Raw genomic sequence first — 19,722 nt, forward strand, 5'->3', positions numbered from 1 at the left:
GAATAAAAAGTAGAACATAGGGACTATAGTCAATAATATTACTATAGTTATAATAGCATGATATGGTGACTGGTGATAGCTACAGTTGTGGTGAGCATAGCATAAAGTATAGACCTGGTATTATGTCATATACCTAAAATAATATGACATTGTGTATGAACTATGCATCATTTAAAAAATGAAAAAAGGATTTATTCCTTTTCATTACTGAAATGTTTTATATTCTAGTTTGTCTACTATACAAGAATTTAAAAAATATTAAATTGCACATAGGATTATCACATGAACTCTAAAGTATATACTTACGCAGGACAATATTGGCAAACATAGTAGTATCTTAGAGTCTCTTGATTGGGACAATAGGCAACCCCACATCCAACACGGTAAGAAGAATACCATACAACCTACAATTTCAAAAAGGAATATAGGAGAGTACATTAAAGAAGAGGGAAAATACTGCAAAAAATAGTAGCAACTGTAACACTGAAAAATGATACTATCATAGTTTGTAGCCAAGTTCCTTTAGAAAATATTTGATACTATCATAGTTTTTTCCTTTTGAAAATATTTAATTCAGTTATTGAAGAAAATTGCAAATTTTAAAATATTAAATCTTAATGTATCTGTACTATTTTACCCATTTCTAATTTTGAAAAAAATATGGAGTATGCTTCATTACCAAGAGTTTTGCAAGTGATGGAAAAAAAAGACAACTCTAGATGAAGTACCAGCCAATGCCAGGGCTATCATATCTATTCATGCTCTTACCCAAATTGAACATTGGACTTGGTCATAATTTAGAGATGCTTTCATGTTAGAGCATTTGTGGTCAAAGTATTTTCATTTTTTTTGTCTTACCTGGGTGTAATGTCCAACAACTGCATTGGAACTCTTTGGTCCTACACCATAGACAAAATCATGGTGCTCATCATACCAGTTTTGGATTGCATCTGACCAGGAAGCAGGGTAACTTGACATAAAGAGATTCTCACCACATTTTGTATCTAAAGATAAATGGATTATTCTTGAGGAAGCAATAAATCATGCAATGGCAAAAGAAATCAACTACATGCTTTCACTCATATGTGGAACATAAGGAATAGCATGAAAGACCAGAGGGGAAGGAAGGGAAAACTGAAGGGAGGGCCGGAGAATCAGAGGGGGAGATGAGCCATGAGACACTATGGACTCCAGGAAACAATCTGATGGTTTCATAGGGGAAGAGGGTATGGAGATGGGGTAGCCCAGTGATGGGTATTAAAGGGGGCACATGTTGCAATGTACACTGGGTGTTATATGCAAATAACAAATCATGGAACACTATATCAAAAATGAATGATGTACTCTATGATGACTAACATAATATAAAAATATTAAAAAAAGAAATCAACTACATGCAAGGATGTTGCCCTTCAAACACAATGTCTGTATTTATAATTGTAATACATAATTAAAAGGGCTTCCGTCCTTCTCAGATCTAAAGCTGAATGGAAGTCAGATCTGTCTGGGGCACCTGGGTAACCTAGTAGCTTAAGAGGCCGACTTTTTATTTCAGCTCAGGTCATGATTTCAGATCATGAGGTCAAGCCCTGCCTCAGGCTCCCCACTCAGCAGGGAGTCTGCTTGGGGTTCTCTTGCTCTCTCTCTCTCCCTCTCTCTCCCCCTCTGCCCCTCCTCCAGCTTATACTCTCTCTCTCTCTCTCTAAAATAAATAAATCTTTTTAAAAAGATTTTATTTATTTATTTGTGAGAGAGAGTGGGAGCACAAGCAGGGGAAACTGCAGGCAGAGGGAGTAGTAAGCTGCCTGTTGAGCAGGGAGCCTGATGCCAGATTTGATCCCAAGACCCTGGGATCATGACCTGAGCTGAAGGCAGACCCTTAACCAAATGAGCTACCCAGGTGTCCCTAAAATAAGTAAATCTTAAAAAAAAAAAAAAATTGGTCTACGATGCAGAGACAGGCATCAACATGCAAGTCTGCATAGGTTACAAAGACCTTATTATTCAAAAATAAAAAAAATATTAAAAATCTTATAACTCAAAAATATTGTTTTTTAAAAAGAAGGCTACTTCTCCACATTGTAATGATGCCTATGCTCTTAGCTTTGTACTGTAAATTCTCAAAAAGCAGTGACCAACTTTCATTCTTTTTTTCCACCTCTTGTCCACCCTCATCAGAGTTTTTTCACATATTAGACTTTGTCTAAATGTTTATACTTAGGATTTTTGTGTGACCTTCCAAAAAGAGTTCTACAGGCCGTCTATAAGAGCCCCAATTAACAGGCAACTTACATCAGGAGGGATGGCAGATTTCAAAGCTTTTTGATTCTCTCTTAATCACTACATCAGAATGTCATAAAGCCAAATCTTCCTCAGAGAATTAGCCAAGAAGAGCCTTGTAGAAGGTGACATCAGCAAGATGGGGGAGTAGGGACCCCTGGACTCTCATTTCCCTAACACACTGATCCAGTAACAATTTCCAAATAAATTGCCCTTTGTGGGAAAACTAACTGAAAGACTCCTAGACCATGGGAGAATATGAATGCAGACTCACTGAAATCTGTAGGGAAACTGGGACACCCTTTGCTAGAATGCCTACCCTCAGAACAGTGCCTCCCTTATGATCAGGAAGAGGTCCCCTAGCTCCCAGCATCTCCCAGGAGGAAGGAAGGAGTTGATTCCAGTGTCCAACATCCCAACCTTCCCTAAGGAAACTCCCCAGATAGCTTGTTTCTGTCTTGATAGTTTTAGAGCTCTGACAGGCACAGGCTACCCTACCTGGAGAAAATGGAGATGATGGCTTGAGCTGGTAGGTACCATACCTCCTCCCCTTGGCTCAGCACAGAGCAAGCAAATGAATAATCTTAGTTCTCAGCTTCCTCCTGGGGAAGCAAAGAGCTGATTGGTGGGTCCAGGCCTCTAATTTCTCTAATGCTGTCTAAAGAACTGACATCTGTCTTGCCAGTCTTGGAGCTCTGAAGTTTTTTGCACAGTGTTGCTCCCTGAGGGAGAGCAGAAATGGTAGTTTGGATTGGTAGAAGCGATAGCTCTTCTTTCCAGTTCAGTATAGAACAAGCCAACACCACTGCTGCCTGTTTCTCCCTAGAGTGGGGCAGATTTGGTCTATGCATTCAATGTCACAGATTTTCCAGAGGCTACCCCAAAGACTGCCAAAAACTGTCCTTGCCTCTCTGAGAACGCTAATAAGATCTAGCATAATCTAGCTGCCTGGGGCAAATGAGAAGAGATAGAGATTTGGATTCACAGTTGCCTCAGTTTCCCTTCCTAGTTCAGCACAGAATGAGCAGATTAAAAACAAACAAACAAACAAACAAACACAATTTCAGCCTCTTCTTGAATAGGAAAAGAGTTGAATGAAATGTCCAAAAATCTTTTTCAGGGGGCTGCCTGAGGAACTGACTATAGATCTTTTCTGATCACAATGAACTTGAATATATATTTCTTCAAGGAAGATGTACAACTTGAACAACAGGTATATAAATGGCCTTGGATAACATGGACATTTTAACAACATTGGTTCTTCTCAATAAGCAAAAAATACTTTCTTCAATAAGTGATGATGAGAAAATTGGACAGATACATGCAGAAGAGTAAATTTGGACCTCTATTTTATAGAACTCACAAAAATTAACTCAAAACAGATTAAAGATTTAAACGTAGGACTTGAAACTGTCAACCTCCTCGAAGAAAATATAGGGAAAAACCTCTTTGACATTGTTCTTAGTAATTCTTTCCTGGATAGGACACTAAACGTTCGAGCAACAAAAGCACAAATAAATAAGTGGGCCTGAATAAAACTAAAAAGTTTCTGCACAAAAAAGAAAAAATCAAGAAAATGAAAAGGTAACTTATGGAATGGGTGAAAATATTTACATAGCATATAATTGATAAGGAGTTAATTTTCAAAGTACAAAAAGAAATCATACAACCCAATAGCCAAAATTAACCCCATTTTAAAATGGGCAGGGTTTTTTATTTTTTCTATTTTTTAGTTACCACTTTTTATCTAGCATTTATTTATTTTTATTATTTTATTTTATTATTTCCAATGTAGCTAACATACAGTGTTATATTAATTTCAGGTGTGCACTGTAGTGATTCAACAATTTTCGACATCACTCTGTGCTTATCACTAATGCTCTCCCTCATCCCCATCACCTATATCCCTCCTCCACCCACCCACTTCCCCTCTGGTAACCATCAGTTTGTTCTCTTATAGTTGAGTCATTTTCTTGATTTGTCGCTCTTCTTTTCCTTTGCTTATTTATTTTGTTCCTTAAATTCCAAATATGAGTGAAATCATATAGTATTTGTCTTTCTCTGACTGATTTTGCTTAGCATTATACACTCTAGCTCCACCCATGTTGTTCCAAATGGCAAAATTTCTTTTTTTTTTATGGCTGAATAATACTTTATCATATGTTTGCATGTGTATATTCATTCTGTCCTATCAATGGACACTTGGGTTGCTTCCATAATTTGGCTATTATAAAATAATGCTGCTATAAACATAAGGGTGCATGTATCCCTTTGAATTGGTGTTTTTGATATGTTAGGGTAAATACCCTGTAGCACAGTTACTGGATTGCAAGATAGTACTATTTTTAACTTTTTGAAGAACCTCCATACTCTCTTCCACAGTGGTGGCATCAGTTTGTACTCCCATGAACGGTGCATGAGGGTTAATTTTTTTCCACATCCTCTCCAACAGTTGTTGTTTATTGTGTTTCTTATTTTAGCCATTCTCGTAGGTGTGTGATGATACACCTCACTGTGGTTTTGACTGCATTTCCATGATGAGTGATGTTGAGAGTCTTTTCATGTCATGGCTGGCCACCTGTAAGTCTTTGGAAAAATGCCTGTTCAAATCTTCTGCCTATTTTTTGAGCAGAAGACATCAAAAGGTATTTTTCCAAAGAAGACATACAGATAACCAACAGGTATTTGAAAAGGTGCTCAACATTATTAGTCATCAGAGAAATGTACATCAAAGTCACAATGAGATATCACCTTAAACCTATTGTGATGTCTATTATGAAAAAAAGAAAAAAGAGACAAGTGTGTTGGTGAGGATGTAAAGAAATCAGAATCATGTACACTGTTGGTGAGAATGAAAAAATAAGTGTAGCTACTGTGGAAAACAGTATGGAGTTTCCTCAAAAAATTAAAAGTAGAACTACAAAATGATCCAGCAATACCACTTCTGAATATTTATCCAAAAGAATTGAAATCAGCATCTTTAAGAGATAGTGAAACACTCACGTTCATTGCAGCAGTAGTCAAAATAGGCAACATTTGGAAACAATCTAAATGTCCATGGACAAGTGAACGGATGACAAATCACACATGCACACACACACACACACACACACACACACACACACACTGGAACATCATTCATCTTTAAAAGAAAGGAGGAAGTTTTGCAACATGTGATAACATGGCTAAAATTTGAGGACATGATGCTAAGGGAAATATACCAGCCACAGAGAAATTACTGCATGAATCCATTTATATGAAATATCTAAGAGTCAAATTCACAGAATCGGAGTTCAATGGTGGTGGCTGAGGATGAGGGAAAGGAGAAATGGGACTCACTAATCAATGAATTTCAGGTAAGCAAGGTAAATAAGTTCTAGGTATCTGTTGTACAACATTCTTCCATATAGTATTTTTAAAAATTGGTCAAAAGTGTAGGTCTCATGTTAAGTATTCTCACTACAATAGAACTTTTTAAAAAAGCATTGTTGCTACAATAAAAGTACTAAAAAAATAATGAAATGTCTTGCAGCTCAGAAACATTTGCCTCTTTTCAGCTCTCACTTAGTATTTACATTTTGGTGCCTTGAAATATAATATCTAGATGCCGCTTAAAGAGAATATAAAGTATTCTTGGTACACAGTCTATGCAAACTACTTGACTATTATCAAAGAGTAAAAACTGAATGAACATACACAAAGTATTCATGATGATATTTAAAGTTTAAGTATTTTTATAACAGAATTCAGGAACTAGTCTCATAACTCAGTATATTTATGAATACAAAATAAGGAGATATTTAAACACCAAGCAGATCAATTTGCAAAAGGGCAGTGGGTTAGAAATCAATAAGCCTGTCTTTCTTTGACTGAGTTATTTCACCTAGCATAATACCCTCTAGTTCCATCCACATCATTGTAAACAGCAAGATTTCATTCTTTTCATTTCATTCACTCATTCAAACACTCATATGTGGAATTTAAGAAACAAAACAGGCAAACATAGGTAAAGGGAAGGAAAAATAAAATAAGATGAAAACAGAGAGGGAGAGGGTGGCAAACCATAAGAGACTCTTGACTATAGGAAACAAACTCAGGGTTGCTGGCAGAGAGGTGGTGGGGGGTTAGGGTAACTGGGTGATGGGCATTAAGGAGGTCATCTGGTATAATGAGCACTGGGTTTGTATGCAACTGATGAATCACTGAATTCTACCTCTGAAATTAATAATACAGTATATGTTAATTAAATTGCATTTAAATAAGAGATTTTAAAAAATAAATCAATAAGCCCCACATTGGGCTTTCTGCACAGTACATGACACGACTTCAGGATGGGCTCCTTGGTCTTTTTTCCCATGTCCCTAAGCTTGGAAGCTGGAGAAATGATGCTGTATGACTTGTTAACTCATGAGCTTGTTGAGAGGAACAAATGAAGTATTGCTTCAGGAATTATTTGCATAATGTAAATAGTCAAGAAGCCTAAACTACTTATAATTCTCCCTCCCTCTATAGATAGTTCGATTTTAAAACAAGCAGTATAAGCAACATTTATTTACTAAGTCTTCTTACAACATCCCAGAATGTTCCATTCTATTTGATTTTTCCAATGTTATTTTATTTGTTCATTCATTCAACAAATATTTACTCATTTACATACTGGTTTTTCGGTCCTCTGGCACACTGTGTTCTAAAGTGCACTTGTTTGCCCACTTTTGGGCATTTGCTGCTGCTTCTGTGCTCCATTCCTAAATGCCAAAAGAAAAAAAAAAAAACACTTAAAGCTTCAATTCCAATGAAACATATGCTTTATAATCTGATTGGCAGGTTGATTTGCACTACTTTAAAACTTCTGTAGCTATAGTAATTGTCGTCGGTTTGATGAGGTCTTTTTGTTAGGGAGGTACGTGTGTGTTTATCTTCTCCAATGCCCATTTCCACATGAAGAGAAGTTCATAAATGATGTGTCTACTGAGAGAAACATCTAATACAATATCTGACAATTTGTGATAGTACAGGAGCCACACCTAGGATTTTTAGTAATAGTTCTAGTCTAAATACTCACCAATATGTGAAGTCTTTAAATTATATTTCAATAGTAATAAACTGTCCCAGATTACTCCCAATTCCACTTATAGCTCATCACATTTAAATGGGAGACATCTAGTATTTACAGATTGTGTCTTAGAAAGTGGACTATTATTTACCCCAAATGACACTGATTTTTTTTAAAAGACTTTTAAAATTTATTTAACCAAATGATTTGTGGTTTTCTAAGTTTTACATTTTTGTTAAGTTTATTCCTAAGTATATTATTTTGATGCTACTGTAAATGAAATTGTGTTTTCATTTCATTTTCAGGTTGTACATTACAAGTGTATATAAATACAACTAATTTTTTTCAACAACAGAACTCAATATTTGTATATATTGTGAAATTATCACAAGTCTCGTTAACATCTATCATTACGCATAGTTACAAATTTCTTCTTGTGATAAGAATTTTTAAGATCTATCCTCTCAGCAACTTTCAAATATACAAAATATAATAGTTCTAACTATTGTTACCATATTGTATATCACATCTTTAGGACTTATTTATAACTGGACTTTTGACCACCTTTCCTCATTTTACCCATCCCACATCCCTCACCTCTGGCAACCACCAATCTGTTCTTTGTACCTATGAATTTTTTTTAATAATATTTAAAATTTTTTAAAAAATTTATTTTCAGTGTAACAGTATTCATTCATTTTGCACCACACCCAGTGCTCCATGCAATCCGTGCCCTCTCCAATACCCACCACCTGGTTCCCCCAACCTCCCACTCCCCACCGATTTTGAAAGAAAGTAGATAGGACAGATAGTGACAGAAAGTGCAATGGCTTCACATTTGATGTCTGAAGATCTGTCTTCTAATTTTGCCTTCCTGACTTAATAGCTCTTTAAACTTGACAATTACTTAACCATTATAAAGAAAAAAATAATTTTTGCCCTGCCCATAATACAGTTCAAATGAAATAGCAGAATGGAAGCAAAACTTTGTAAGCACAAAGTTCTTAAGAGATGTTGGTTACCAGCTGCCTGCTCTAATCACTGCTGATTCACACCATTAGCCTTTATCACTACCTCTTACCATCTTTAGCATGTTGCTGGCAGGTGGAGAGACCGATTTCCTTAGTTCATTGTGTTTATTTACAATCTTTTCTTGGACTTGCTTTTGAGTGGCTAACAAAGTTCTAAAGGATGGATCCTAAAGGGAGATAAAATTAAGGTTATCTTTTTAACATTTGTTGAAATTGCATTTAAGAGTGCATAAGTGAATTCGAGGGAGCCAAGATCATTTTAGAAAGCATTCAAGTCAATATTAGTTGTTAAGCATTGCCAATGAACCTGAGCCGAAGCTATGACAAGTAGGAAAGAAGTAATTTGAAGTTTTAAGAATGAAGATGGAGTTCATGGCATGACAAATTGAAATCTCCTCTGAGGCCACCAATGCCAATTTCTAGTTTCAAGGGAATTCTTACTGTATCTTTTCTAGCCATTTGAGAGATAATATTTTATAATCATAAAGGAACACATAGAAACATTAAGATATTCATTCAAATTCACAGGCTGCAGCAGATGGGATGAGAGTAGACCTCAAGATTCATCCTAGATGTTAAGGAAACTTTGACCTGATATCGTTTGTATTTAGAGGAATAATGTATTTAGGGAAGGGATATTCAGGTTCGAAGTATATTTAGTAATCATAAAATTATTCTTCCTATTATGGTAGATTTAAGGATCTATTTTATTATGATCTGATTTCATGGGGTCACTCAAAAGGTAATTTTGCAGTATTAAAGAATTCCAAGGCCATTTAGAAGGAACAAAATCACCCAATTAATGGGCCATTGCTAACTCTGGTTCTTTTTTAGTAACAGCATAAACTATTAAATCAGCTGCTGGGGGCATCTGGGTGGCTCAGTGGGTTAAGCCACTGCCTTTGGCTCAGGCCATGATCTCAGGGTTCTGGGATTGAGCCCCACATTGGGCTTTCTGCACAGCGGGGAGTCTGCTTCCCCCTCTCTCTCTGACTGCCTCTCTGCCTACTTGTGATGTTTCTCTCTCTCTTGAATAAATAAATAAAACCTTTTAAAAAATCAGCTAGTATATTTTGGTATATTTTATTATTGTGCATGTGATGGGAGAGGTGTCTAGCCTAGAGGTAGGGTAGAGTGTATGAACTTTTCCCTCAAGCTTGTCTACGGCCATACCACCCTGAATGCACCCAATCTCATCTGTTTCCACAAAATCTAAGATACATGATAACTTAAAATTACACATGAGTGTTATGTGATATGAACATGACCAACAGTTTAAAGTCTAAGTCTAAACAGACAGGGCCCTTCATTTCGCCTACTTGCTTGTATGTTCCTAAGGACAGGGACCAATAGTGAATTTTTTTTTTATTTGAATTTTATTGTACTCACAGATCTGGCACATTCCCAGCTACTAACTCTTAGGCTAGAAAGGATACACATGTGAAATATTAGCAGTGGCCCATCTCTGCTTTACACTAAAGCATAAAATAATACCCTTGGATATTTCCCATTGACCCTCAAAAATCTGCTTAATAGAATTTCATTTCAAAACACTAAAATTTGGTCCCTGAGAAAGAAGTAATTATTTCCTCCTTCTTACCCTATCTTATTATGTAGATATAAATCCTACTGAAGACATGTCTATTTTTTTAAAATGAATTTCAAGAAAGTTTTTATTGGGTGACAGGGAATATGAAAAGTGTTGAGCATTAAATAGATCTAATAAGGTATCTATCCTTAAAAAAAAAAAGAAGAAGATTTTATTTATTTACTATGTCATCGACAGTACAAGCAGGAAGAACAGCAGCCAGAGGGAGAAGCAAACTCCCGACTGAGCAAGGAATCCAACACGGAACTCAATTCCAGAATCCTGGGATCATGACCTGACCTGAACACAGATGCTTAACTGACTAAGCCACCCAGGCATCCCGATATCTATTCCTAAAAAATTTATTTTGATTCTTTCTCTCTCTCTCTCTGCCTATCCCTGCTCTGCACTGTCATTCTCTCTCTCTCTCTAAAATGATTAGAAAAATATCTAAAAACAGAATTTATTTCAATAGACTATATGACATGAATGATAACTATAATACCACATGATAACTGAAGTGATAGGTGGATTCTGCTAGATACATAAAAAACAAGGGATTAATTCTTGAGTCAGGTTAGGAAAGCTTTGTAAAAGACAGTCTGGATTGACATTATAAAGGATGAATAGTGTTTTCTATTAAGAAGGTGCAGAAGCTGGTGCAGCCACTCTGGAAAACAGTATGGAAGTTCCTCAAAAAGTTGAAAATAGAGCCACCACATGACTCAGCAATCACACTACTGGGTATTTACCCTAAAGATACAAATGTGGTGATCCGAAGTGTTTATAGCAGCAATGTCCACAATAGTCAAACTATGGAAAGCATCTAGATGTCCATCAACAAATGAATGGATAAAGAAAATGTGATATATATATATATATATATATATATATACACACAAAATAGAGTACTACACAGCCATCAAAAGAAATGAAATCTTGCCATTTGCAACAACATGGATGGAACTAGAGGGTATCATGCTGAGCAAAATAAGCCAATCAGAGAAAGACAATTATCATATGTTCTCTCTGATATGAGGAATTTGAGAGGCAGGGAAGGGGGTTGTGGGGGGTAGGGAGGGAAAAAATGATACAAGATAGGATTGGGAGGGAGACAAACCATAAGAGACTCTCACAAAACAAACTGAGGGTTGCTGGGGGGTGGGGGGAGTAGGGAGAGGGTGGTTGGGTTATGGATACTGACGAGGGTATGGACTATGGTGAGTTCTGTGAAATGTGTAAGCCTGATGATTCACAGGCCTGTATCCCTGGGACAAATAATACATCATATGTTAATAAAATAAATTAAAAAAAAGAAAGTGCAGGAAATTGGGGCACCTGGGTGGCTCAATGAGTTAAGCCTGTGCCTTCAGTTCAGGTCATGATCCCAGAATCCTGGGATGGAGCCCCCCATCCATTGGGCTCTCTGCTCAGCAGGGAGCTTGCTTTCCCTGCTCTCTATGCCTGCCTCTCTGCCTCCTTGTGATCTCTCTCTCTCTGTCAAACAAATAAATAAAACCTTTAAAAGAAGAAAAAGAAGGTACAGAAAAAAAAAGTACAGGGCAAAAGGTATGTAGGGATTCTGATTAGCAAATATTTGGCAGTGCGAAAGAGAAAAATATATCTATATTTTAAATAATTTTATAAATGAAGACCAAGAGACAGACCAGAGAGATAACAGGGGATTGGAAAAGACCATGAAGAAAAATCTTTAGGGGCACCTGTGTGGCTCAGTCTGTTAAGAGTCTGCTTTTGGCTCAGGTCATGATCCCAAGGTCCTAGGATTGATCTCTCCTGAAGTTAGGTTCCTGTTCAGTTTCTCCCTCTCCCTCTACCCCTCTCACTGCTTGTACTCTCTCTCTCTCTCTGTCAAATAAATAAATAAAACTTTTTAAAAAAAATCTCTAGGAAAGAGATTGGGAAGGTGGCAAACTTTTTTTTTTTTCCTTTTTTTTTAATTTATTTTTTTAAACATTTTATTTATTCATTTGACACAGAGAGATCACAAGCAGGCAGAGAGGCAGGCAGAGAGAGAGAGGAGGAGGAAGCAGGCTCTCTGCGGAGCAGAGAACCCGATGCGGGACTCGATCCCAGGACCCTGAGATCATGACCTGAGCCGAAGGCAGCGGCTTAACCCACTGAGCCACCCAGGCACCCCAGGTGGCAAACTTTTTGAATGAAGATGTACATGATGCATAAATTGTCCGCAGATTGAAAATTAATTATAATAACATAATGACTGTATTTCTGAATACCACCTGAGTATTGGCCTAGTCTAAAGTCTGATCTGTGGAGTCTTAGCTATTCTTGTTAGCTCAGAGTTAAGGGAGAATAAGGGAACAGACAGCAATGACCAAACTTCACATTCAGGGTTTTTCTGATCAGAAGATAGACACTTTATATAGACACCTACCCACCAAACATTTAAGAGAAAGGTTAATCTTGTTCTTAAGATTATTAAAGTGCAGCAGCATATTATAAATAATTGGATCATCTTATTCTTTATATACTAATTGTAAGACCATGAAAAAAATCCAAATACTTAATCCTCTTACCAAAGTTTATTTTTATAATTTAAAAAATAGGTATAATTATTCTTATACAATGACTATGAAAATAAATGTGATATATGTGAAGAAGTTTTTCTAACTTTCTATGAGGATCACATTGTAATGAATTAAATAAAAGGAAATCAGAAAACATCTCTAGACAAGGTGATAGAAATATAATGATAGCATCAAACGTAATTCTAATTTCTGAGTGGCCACTTTGAAAAAGAAAAAAATAAACAGATTGAATTGGTATTTATGATATACTTATTTATCTAATAGATTCAAAATTTGTTTTCATCATGCAATCAATATTAAAATTACTAATGAAATATCTTACCTTCCTTCTTTACTAAGTCTTGAATTCTGCAATGTATATATGCAGATCTCAGTTCTGAAAAATCTGTATTTCCAGTGTTCAACACCCTCATGTGGCTAGAGGCTACAACATTGGTCACCACAGCTTTAGATTTAATTGTGTTATGTACCTGAGCAACCAGTGAGTACTTTGTCATGTACCAGACTCTCTATTCCTTTTCATTTATGGAAATTGATCTATTAGCTTTCTATGTATAGATTGCTTCAATTATTCTGAAAATATTTCAACCTTGACCATACCTGTCCATTTGCAGGAAAGAATGGAAGCAGAACAACAGCCAGGAACAGCAACTCCAGGAATAAGACCATTGCTGGGAAAGCAAAACAAAGGGAACAAAGACCTGCATTGGATTGTTTAGTGTATGAACTTCTGAGGAATACAGGGGGAAACCAAAACAAAACAAGGTAGTGATTTCAGTTGTTCCAAATTCATTAGTAATATAGCCAGAGGAGATTTGTTACATGATGCCACTGAATGATAATGAATTCACCCAGAAACCACCCTCCAATAGGGACCTAAAGAACAAAAGGAAGTACTTGATTGAAGCCTTCAACGTACACATATAAATGTCAAGTATATAATGCCCATTTCACCCTAGTTCCACACTCTTGCCTATGTAGCAACTCTTGGTTCTAAGAATGGCTTCTTCACCCTGCGCACTCAGAAGTAATAGCTCCCAACTGTTAGTAATACAGGGGTACTATTGTATTAGGTCTTAATGGTTTCCTTAAACCCTTCTTTTTTTTTTTTTTTTTTTTTTAAAGATTTTATTTATTTATTTGACAGAGAGAGATCACAAGTAGGCAGAGAGGCAGGCAGAGAGAGAGGAGGAAGCAGGCTCCCTGCTGAGCAGAGAGCCCGATGTGGGACTCGATCCCAGGACTCTGAGATCATGACCTGAGCCGAAGGCAGCGGCTTAACCCACTGAGCCACCCAGGCGCCCACCTTAAACCCTTCTTAATCCTTTATAAATATACCTTTATTAATATCTTTTCAAATCACTAATGATCACTTGCCATTTCTTTCCTGCCATGAGTTTTAAGATAACAAAAGAAATTTTATTGCTTAGTGATACTGACAACCCTCATGTGTTGGGAGATATACAAAAAGATGATAAACTCTTGGGAAAGTGCCTCTGATTTTGTCTAACGTATTAGTTTCTTTTTGGCAACCTGGTGTAGCCAAAAGTTTAGGCATTATGGTGATTGTGTAAGATAAGAACAGAGGCACAGAGGTATTAAGTCACCTCCTGATGGTATCATTGCTAGATAGCATATGGCTAGGACAGAACCCAAGTTTCTCTTAACCTCAAAATGCAGTTCCCACGAAATTGTATTATACTTTTTGGGGCATGGAGTTCCAGGTAAGAATGGAAGAATTTAATGAACATACTGCCTTGACGAAAAAGGCTTACATTGTTATAAATATTTTCATGGCTATTAAATAGCTGGTTTATTAAACACATTTAGTAGATTACTAAACACATTTGACAAAATTAGAAATTAAAAAAAATTAGAAAAAAACACAATATTAACAATTAAGTCAATCTTTTTTCTGTTATTCTGCAAATATAAAATAAAGCTCATACAACTTAGCTCAAATAATATTTTCTTAGAATATCCATCTTGTGTTGAAAATATTGAAAAGATAGCCTTTATATATGTAATTTTGTTGATATAATGAAGAATTTTATTGGCATCTTAATGAGGTATTTTTGTCCATTTACTAACTAGAAAAGGAAGGGAAACAATTGGAATGAAAATCACAAAATTGGCAACATATTCTTATAAGGGTCCCATAAGGTATACAAATTATGCAGGAATTTCTACAATGCTTTAGAAATTTAAACTCTTCTATATCATTATAATATTTATAACATTATTTTTATAATATTTATAACAATAAAAAGTTGATTTTGTTTATACTGTAATTTTTAGGTAGAACAGAGGAAGAGGTGAGAAAATAAAATGAAAAACTGAAAACAGAAATGAAAGAATATGGAAAGAAAAATTAACTTAATTATGTATTAAAAAAACACATAAATCTAGTGTCCACAGAGGCATTTTTGTTTCTCAGAAATACCTGGTCCCATACTGAGCAAACTTAAACACCTAACCTTGGCACCTGGTATGTGAGAATGGGAAGAGTGCATTATAGGTGTTAAGAAGCCTGCATTTTTGTTGTTGTCATTAATTCTATTTTACCCAGCTCCTCTTCAACTAGCTATATGAAATTGAAAATCTTTATCAAGTTAGACTATGGTGACATAGGATCACTTCATACAGTTCTTGAGAATGAGATAAGTAATGTTAGAGCAATTTGAAAAGTAATGTTAGAGCAATTTGAAAATATTTTAAAAATGTATGCATATACATACATAAGACATACTGTCTTAGCATTAACATTAGTGTTACCATTTGGGATGCTTGTGCCCTCAGCTGGGAGCGTTGACAGCAGAAATCTCTCAGCACTTCAGCTGATTGACTGAAGCCTCCCCTAAGACTCTACCACAGCTTCACCTCACCTTAAAGTACCTTGGTTCTCTTTCCATCCTTCCTAGGGAATTCATCCCATATTCTTCAACTTCCTGTGTCTCAGATTTTGTTACCTGGGGAACACAACCTGGTACATTATTCATTAGATAATCTTTTTTTCCCCAATAACTCTAGTCAGGATGGGCTCCTCATTAATAACCTCATTATCCTTTGAGCATATGTCCTTTGATCACGTTAATCCTTAACCTGGATTTTAGCCACATCCTTCAAGACTGTGAACATTTCTGAATTCCCTCTCCAAAGAAAGTCATAGATAACTCCCAAAACACTAACCTTGTCTCTGGGTAGGAACATTTAAAGCCCACCCAGTAAATTTTGATTTTATTCAATTTTTTCTGATCCATGTTCATGGTCTTATTTCCCTCAATTTCTATACATTTGATTTTTTTTCTGAACTACATTGTGAGTAGCTATGACTAAAGACACCTCACTCTGTACTTGCTCAGTGATGGAGTGATAGGAGTTTGCAAAGTCTCCAGAGGACTCTCTCCTACACTAGTATCCTTGGGCATGCACATCCCTCTGTCATGGCCTCAAGTGGGCCTCCTAGAAAATGTGAGAGCAAAATACAAAAAGGATCCTCCCTTTTTTTGCAAGTAAGTGTCAGTCAGATACTGTTCTTTCCTTTAATAGGCATCCATCGGGTTTTCCATACTTTATCCATGATAGCATGCTTGATATTATTGAGCATGGTCAAGTGAATACGACAGAATTCCTGCCCATCCTCTGTCTTGGCATATCGTTAGGGGAGCCCATCATTCTAGTGCCCACACTTTGAGCTTGTTGGATTTTCCCATTTGTGAAAAAGTAAAATGTAAAGTTTTATCTTCTTTTGCTTTGATCCCTTCTGGGACTTTGGAGAAGGACAGGGAAGGACCCAGTATAAAACAAGGCTCTGGAAGTAAATATTTTAGATACAGTAAATATGATAAAAACCTGTTATCAGTTGTAAGAGCAATGCATTTAGTTCTACCTCATGTCTCTCTCCCAGAGGACTCCCTAAATAACAAGTGTAGATAGGATATGTTTTATTTGCACATCCATTTGGTAGAGTTACAGAGAGAGCATTAGGATGAATTAGGAAAGTAACTGCCTTTTCCTGTCATTTACTTACATGTAGACAATTTCTAAATGTGTAATGTTATATGTCTCCGCTGTTATTTCCTTAGGAACAAACTTTGATTCTTTCTAAATCATTTCCCTAAAAAGAGTTATTTTGCTACATGCATGTTACCAACTCTCTTCTTTTATATAGTTTTTCTGCTCTGCCATTCATAATTTTCTTTTTTTCAAGAGATCAGTAATTACTCATAAGTGTGACTAGAGAAAAGTCAAAGATTTACAATTCTAAGTATTGATGGTTTACTACTAATTACAGACAGCAGGGGAAATTGTGTCTTTCTGAAGCATAAACTTACATATACAATTAAATTATAGCATATTGCTGCTTCTTTACATTAATGTTAGGGCCACCATAAGTTAGAAACACTCACTTGGAAATAAATAAGTTGTTCTCTCTAATGACATCATATCAATGCTTACTAATTAATAAAAACATATATTTAAAAAATTATATAGGCTTACCTTGCCTGAGAAGTCTGTTTTATGGAAACAAAGATTTTTATGATCAAATAAATTTTATATCAGAACTGTAAGAATAATTCAAAAATTTAAAAAAAGAATAATTCAAATTAGAAAATGTATTGGTCCAATTCATCATATTACTGTACTAAATAAAAATCATGTGACAAAATATGTTGTGAAATGTAACTCCTATTATAGTTAAAAATAAGAAGAAGGAAGGTAGAGATTATTAATTTGATAATGGAAATATAACCAAATATCTCTAACAAATATAGTTATTGGAGAAACTCTAGATGAATTCATTTAATATTGAGACCAAAAAAAGAGTGAGCAATGTCACTAGTACTGTTAAACATCATGTTGGAGAGGTCTTGATCCAAGCCGTACAAAAACCCCACACATTTGTAAGTCTTGTAAAGGAAGAGCTAATATTAGTATTATTTAAAAATTATATGGCTGGGGCGCCTGGGTGGCTCAGTGGGTTAAGCCGTTGCCTTCGGCTCGGGTCATGATCCCAGGGTCCTGGGATTGAGTCCCGCATTGGACTCTCTGCTCAGCAGGGAGCCTGCTTCCTTCTCTCTCTCTCTGCCTGTCTCTCTGCCTATTTGTGATCTCTCTCTGTCAAATAAATAAATAAAATCTTAAAAAAAAAATCTTTAAAAATGATATGGCCATTTACCTAGAGAATACATCATAATCAAAAGTTTGCAAGATGTAATATCAACCAATAAAAATACCATTGCCATATACTAACAACACTCAAGTAGAAAATCAAATTAAAAAGAAAACATACAACTCACAATAGTACAAAAATGAAATAACCAGGAATAAAAAATCTTTTTGGGAAACAATTTTAAAACCCCAGAAAGGGGCATAAAAGTAAATCCACATAAATTGAGAGATTTTCATGCTTTTAAATAGTATGTGTTAATATAATAGAGATATCAATCCTAATTAAATTAATATAAAAAATCTTTATAATCCCAATAAAAATTCTGATTGGCCCATGAATAACTAATATACCATTTATAAGAAGGATTAATTTGGGTATCTTTTCATATTAGTTATTAAAATAGGCTTCAAACATGTATTGACAAAATTTGGATATTATATTAGAAATGGACAAAAATGGGCCAATGAAAGTAAATAGAAAATTTAAGACACAGACTAAACAAGGTAGCATAAAAAAACATTAGAGGAAGAACAGATTGTCTAGCATATGGTTCTGGGAAAATTACCTTGTTATGCGGAGAAAATTAAAGCCAGAACCTTCTTAAGCATTACCAATAAAGGTGAATGTATAAGGAGAGGAATTAAATTCATAAATAGATAAAATGCTTTATATGCAAATTTTCAGGGTCATATTCCTTTGCCCTTAAGTGAGCCATACAATAATGCATTCATATGGTGATTCTGCGTTTTGTGTGAAGCACTGTGTCACTCTTTACGGGCTCATTAAAACTCCTAACAATCTAGAGAGTACATAATATTACTCAATACCCTAGTTTACAGATCTGCAGTCCCAAGATCAGATTTTTAATAATGCAATGTCATGTGGTTGCATGCAGAAGAACCCGGGGATAAACCCAGACAGTTTGGCCTTAAAGCCCTAGCTCCTGAAAGGAGGGATGGAAATGTTTCAAACAATTAGACCAGAAGAAATACCATTAAAGACATCAGCCCAGGGACATCTGGGTGGCTCAGTCAATTACCTGTCCTACACTTGAATTTGGCTGGGGTCATGACCTCAGGGTAGTAGGAGCCAGCTCATTCCCCCACCCCCATCAGCTCTGGGCTCAGCCCAGAGTCCGCTTGAGAGTCTCTCCCTCTCTCTTACCCCCTCCTCCCACTCTCTCTCCCTCTCTCTCAATAAATAAATTATTTAATTAATTAATAAAATCTTTAAAAAATTAAAACCATCAACACAACATGTGTAATGTGGGCATTACGGGTAGTCAGACATCTATGTATCAATCAGCACAGAAAAGTGTTTGATGCAATCTTTCAACCTTATATGTCATATTAATCTTCCTTCTGGTCACTTTCTGTCATTTCAACCACTTTTCTATACTACAGGAAGCAGCCGTTGACACTATACAGAGTTTGCCAAACTTCTAGACTTCACCACCTAGGACATCTGTAAAGATATCTAAATAATAGTAGCCACCTTGACAGTTCCCAAAAGCAAGGTTTTTTTGTTTGTTTGTTTGTTTTGTTTTGTTTTTTTCATTTCTACATATGATTTTCTGCTCCTTACTTGAATTTACTAAATGGCATTATTAGAATTATTAGCACTATCTAATTTAGATCTTGAGGTCTGACTCTTCCTCCTAATTTACTTCTTCCCCTTACAAATCTGACCTTAGTTCAGGGGCACAAACTGACCTTCCTACCCGACATTATAGAGTAGTTCCTGGCTTTGCAACTTGACATTGCTTTAATATCCTTTGATGATCCTCCAGAGGGTGAGTCATTCAAGCAAATGTAGGCTTTGGTTTTAACTGGCAAAAGACACAACACCAGATCTTCTCTGGCACAGTAAAATCCTCCCTAAGCTCCCTGCATGGCAGCTAGCTGTAGAGAAGGACATTAATAAAATATTTTGAAAATCAAATCCTCCCTCTGCAGGGTAAATATCTCCTTGTATGTTGTCCCTAGGTATCACTTCTTATTTGCCAAAAATAAAAGTTCTTTGTGGCAATT

At 35.9% G+C, this 19,722-nt stretch overlaps 1 protein-coding gene across 1 annotated transcript in view; it reads right to left on the reverse strand.

Moving 5' to 3' along the window:
* The window catches only part of LOC116588733 (cysteine-rich secretory protein 2-like), a 28,771-nt gene that overhangs the window by 7,990 nt on the left and 1,059 nt on the right, over positions 1-19,722 (reverse strand). Inside the window, exons 3-7 of the mRNA XM_032340223.1 lie at positions 13,120-13,190; positions 8,415-8,531; positions 6,938-7,025; positions 859-1,004; positions 307-404 (exon numbers count right to left, since the gene is read on the reverse strand). Of these exons, the coding sequence (XP_032196114.1) occupies positions 307-404; positions 859-1,004; positions 6,938-7,025; positions 8,415-8,531; positions 13,120-13,190 (520 nt within the window). The remainder of the gene's footprint in view (positions 1-306; positions 405-858; positions 1,005-6,937; positions 7,026-8,414; positions 8,532-13,119; positions 13,191-19,722) is intronic.

Source organism: Mustela erminea, chromosome 4 (genome assembly GCF_009829155.1).
Source record: "Mustela erminea isolate mMusErm1 chromosome 4, mMusErm1.Pri, whole genome shotgun sequence".
NCBI classification, from domain to species: domain Eukaryota; kingdom Metazoa; phylum Chordata; class Mammalia; order Carnivora; family Mustelidae; genus Mustela; species Mustela erminea.